This window comes from Telopea speciosissima, chromosome 4, assembly GCF_018873765.1.
Source record: "Telopea speciosissima isolate NSW1024214 ecotype Mountain lineage chromosome 4, Tspe_v1, whole genome shotgun sequence".
NCBI classification, from domain to species: Eukaryota; Viridiplantae; Streptophyta; class Magnoliopsida; order Proteales; family Proteaceae; genus Telopea; species Telopea speciosissima.
In genome coordinates, this window is record NC_057919.1 from 27,612,695 (window position 1) to 27,617,453 (window position 4,759).

General features: G+C 40.6%; 1 protein-coding gene across 1 annotated transcript; it reads left to right on the forward strand.

The window, feature by feature from the left end:
- The first annotated feature begins 754 nt into the window (after positions 1-754).
- On the forward strand, positions 755-2,266 carry LOC122658475 (protein FLX-like 4). The gene is made up of 4 exons (XM_043853452.1): positions 755-1,355; positions 1,503-1,642; positions 1,776-1,952; positions 1,998-2,266. Exons 1-4 carry the CDS (start codon positions 802-804, stop codon positions 2,132-2,134), a joined length of 1,008 nt encoding a protein of 335 aa, XP_043709387.1. The 5' UTR covers positions 755-801; the 3' UTR covers positions 2,135-2,266.
- Positions 2,267-4,759: the final 2,493 nt, after the last annotated feature.

Genomic DNA, 4,759 nt, shown 5'->3' on the forward strand with positions numbered 1-4,759 from the left:
ATTATGCTTGCCTGCGATCCTGTCTGTTAAGGATTCTGATTCTGTTGCAAAGACTGAACCAGAATTCCATTAACCATACTAGTACAACCCTATGAAGTCCCATAGTTTATTTAATGGTGATAATCTAGTTTGCTATGGCCATATTATGGTGAATGAGCTAGGTTTCTAGTGGGCAAATTTCCTGAGACATTAATGTTTGCAATAATTTGTATGAATGGTACTGCGTGATGGTCAAGTGCTACATGAGTGCCACAAGAGGTTAATGTATACTATTTCATACACCGCTCAAGAAGAATATTGTAGCATGGGACTTGTATTCATGTTCCTGTCTTTGCTAATAAATAGTTTTGTGAATGTCTTGATTTGGAGTTCAAAGTTTCCTGGTACAATGGTGCTTAAAAACCATTGTTTTACAGTCAGTTTGAGGAAGGTTCTCAAGAATTTTAAAACTATTGATATGTCCATTTTTCCATGTTCCAAGTTCCCCGAGCATCACTTTATATTGGTGCCATGAATCTGCCTTCAGTATTTTTTCTACCTTCCCCTCACAATCTTATGTTCTCATTATCTCCTGCATTTCCCTTTATTTTTTATGTATAAATATTTTTGTTCCAACTTCTAGGGTATATCACTTTTTTTTTTTTGGAGGGGGGGGGGGTTTAACATCACTCATCACTTCAGTATTTCTGTATGACAAATTACCTGGCTTTAACCAATTATATTAAGAATAGTCTTTGCACTCCAGAGTTTTGGAAAAATCAGTCATTTCGTTCCTTCAAGGTTTGAGATATTGTGTTACACATGGCTGCAAGAGGACATATACCATCATCCTTTGAGGGACGTGCTATCCAAGCCCCAGGGATGATGCGTCATGGTCCATTTCCTGGGTTGGGCCCTGCTGCTGGCCAACGCCTTCTAGAGCCACATCCTCCTGCAGAACTACTGGAGAACAAGGTAGCCATTCAGGCAGCGGAGATGGACCAGCTTGCGAGGGATAATCAAAGATTGGCAGTTAGTCATGTGGGCTTGAAGGAGGAAATTGTTGCTGCTCAACAGGAGATGCAGAAGCTGCAGGCACACATTGGAAGCATCCAAACAGAAAGTGATATTCAGATTAGAGTCCTGTTGGATAAGATTTCAAAAATGGAGGCAGAAGTTCGAGCCAGTGAGAGTTTAAAAACAGATTTGCAACAGGCACATTTGGAGGCACAAAGTCTAATAGCAGCTAGAAAAGAGCTGAATGCCCAGATTCAGCATGCAACTCAGGAATTACAGAAAAACCTCTCTGAGGTTAAGGAACTACCAGAGATGGAGGCTGAGCTTGATGGTTTGAGGGAAGAACACCAGAGGCTGCGGTAAGTCAGTACTCTGTCGAAACGTTCATATTTCATTGCTTGTACATGTTGGATGTCAACATCCTTAATTGCACCCTGCTTAGCTAAATAGTTTGTTTACTCACGAGCTGGCATATTCTAAAATCATACTCTTGTTATGACAAACAGTGCCACTTTTCAATATGAGAAGGGCTTGAACATTGAGCAAGTGGAGCAAATGAAAGCAATGGAGAAAAATCTGATATCTGTGGCAAGAGAAGTGGAGAAGCTCCGAGCCGAGGTTTTAAATGTAGAGAACAGAGCACGTGGTAAAGTCTTTTCCCCCTCCATTTACTTCTACTATTGTTATGTTAAATGTAGCCCTTCTCCTGGTGTACCCAAAAGAAACAATAATGTAGGCTTTATCCTTGAAACTCATACTAGTGGTTGTGTTACATGTAGCTCCAAATCCATACGGGGGAGCGTATGGAATTCAAGATCCATCACATCTGCACACTTTTCAAGGTGATAGTCTCTATATGGATGGTTATGGAAGACATCAGGTTCAGATGGGTGGGAGAGCAGATGGAACACATATTTATGGCAGTAATGGTAGTGGTAGTGGTGGTGGTGGTGTTAGTGCTGGTTCTGCTCCTGCTGGTGGTGTTGTTTCTGGTACCGGTTCTTCTGTTGGTGGTACAAACGTTGGTTCTGCTGTTGCTGGTGGTGGTGCAGGTACTCCAGCTAGCAATGGTGGCAATGGTAATCGGGGAGGATCATATGATGCTATGAGAGGAGCCCCCTCAGGGTCACAAAGGTAAAAATATAAAGGAACCTTCATTGGGAGGCTGTTCATAAATTACTTCAGTTTAACCAACGCTTGTAGGGTTCAATTGGTTCGAGTGGTCAGAATGCCTTGTTTTGTTTAAATTATAATTGAAATAGAAAATTTTCACACCACCATGCTGCACCATGCTTTACATTTTTAGTAGAGCAGGGGTTAGAACTGACTCAACTCGCCTTGCCCCAAAAAATTCACTTGGCCTGTCACTGAGTCAGGACGAGTCAAGTAATTATATTTATCGAGTGCTCATGAAAAGAACCCTGCTCGGTAGGGTCAGGGTCTTACATGGGGTAGTGAAATCACCACTCGGCCTCTTCCCTTGGATGCCTGTGTGCACACTCGCATTGGCTCCCGTGCTGGCTCCTAGTTACACAGCCCAAGTTTTTTGATGATTTTACCCTTTATCTGATACCGATACTGTGATACCCGATTCAGGATCAACGAGTTATCAGGTATCGGCCTTGATGGATACCGCCATGATCTGGCTGATTTCGATACCTATATATATGACTGGCTATACCTCAAACCATGATGCAGCTTGGCAACAAACTCCTTCCCAAATTAAAAAATATAGAAAATTTGGAAAAAAAAAAAAAGGAAAATAAACTCGAAACTCTTTATGCGTGAGACATGGGTGGATAATTCTTATTTCCGAAGGAGTTTATTATATTAATTGCTAGAGATATGATTGGATACTTCAATTCTTTATTTCTGAAGGAGTTTATACCGGGTAAATCTGTGTTTGCAACCAATATGGTTTACAAATTAAGATGTAACCTCTCCTCTGCCCAACCAATGTCACATGTTTATTGCCTTTACTAAATTGACATTTCATTTGGACTGGACAGTATAAGCTAAAAAGCTAACTTCTTCAGAATCTTTATCATATTTTAGGGGTGGTAAGGTAGTTTCATCAATTTTCTTTTAAGAAAAAAGATTGCACACCGCACATAGCGTTTGCAACACAGGCACGCACCATCGACCAAGGTTTTAGGAAATTAAAGGGTAATTTTGTCCGATACAGCCAATCCAGGCCAATACTGTATTGATATTGTATTGGTTTTTCATGTTGCCAAGATAATCGTTTTGATACCGTGCATTAAAACCATGCCACCGACCACTCAATCTGCATTGATTGGTTCACTATTATCTGATGTTGCAACCGCTGTCTTTCATGCTCTTCAAAACCCCAGCCTCAATTTCAATGGCAACACAATCAACTATCCACTACATCCCAGAAATTTGATCTCTGCCCAGCTCCAGCTCCTAATGCAGCTCTACCCACACTCCACACCCGAGGTTCTAGCTCCAGTTAGAACTCCTGCTTTGCCACCACCGAATGACTCCAACACCAGCTCCACTTCTGCTGGGCTCTGTACATCTCAACCTACATTGCCTACCCAGTGCTGGCGCAGCAGATGTGGGTTCTTGCATAAGATGAAAGTGAAACGTGATTTATGGTCCGAGAAAGTGTTCTTCCATTCTTAAATCTAAAAAGTGTTGGTGCCTTCATTGAAATATGAAAGTGGCCTGAGTTCGAGCCATTAGGGTAGGATTGAAATGAATCGTCCTGCACGTATGTAGTAGATCTTTGTAACTGGGAAGGTATTTGCTGTACCGTTCCCTCCTTTGCCTTATTAGCTTCTGAAATTGTTAGGGTGGGTGGGTAGTTGTCGAAGATGTGCGATGTGAGAGAATTGTAGGTGCCATTGCCAGACTCACTCGGCATAGAAAATGGAGTAAAGCTTGGCTGGCCAATAACATTATTGGGTCTCACTTGAGTTGATGTCTCGCTTTTGAAACAACTGTCTTGTGTTTTTTTTTTACAGAGATTTTTTTCCAAGGTTCATTGTCTCTCTGTTAGTAGAGATTGTTGAGGTTTGGTGTCTTTGACTTCTGATGATTGGATTGGATTGTTATTTTTATAACTTCGTCCTTGTTATGGTTGTCCTGTTTTCATAGTTGGTTGGAGTATTTAGGGTTAAGTTTAAGCCAAGAAATACTTTATATTCTTATTTACTCGATAATCAAAGAAGAAACATCATCTCCGTGAACATAGGCACATTGATTGAACTACGGTAAATCGTTTTATCTGTGTATGTGTGTTCTTCCATTATTGCTATCGATTGCAGGTTCCACATGATGAGCATACTGAACTTTTCATTGCATTGGAAAGCTAATTTGAATACCTCTTTTTTACAAAGCAAAAATTAATGATTGCCTTTGACATTTGGTTAAGTGGTGTCACTACCTGTATGTCACCTCATCCACCTGTCATCATATTGTGGCCCTTTACGATGGGTTAAACTGGCTTCTAATCATTACTAAAAAATTAAAAAAAAATACTGCTTCTTATCTTGCTGTGAGTTTGTGACTGAATATGGGGCAGTGGCAGGTTTTACCAAAGAAAATAAACAGAATCCAACGCATCGCTCAATTTCCTATTCTTTCATGTTCTAGCCCTTTTACCGGAGCAACATTCACACACCTCTTTCACAATATTTATATATTAAAATCCATTAGTTCTTGACAATCGGTTCAAACGATGACGGTGGTGGTTCTTAATGAATTTACTCTTTAGACTTGAAAGTCCCTTGTCTCT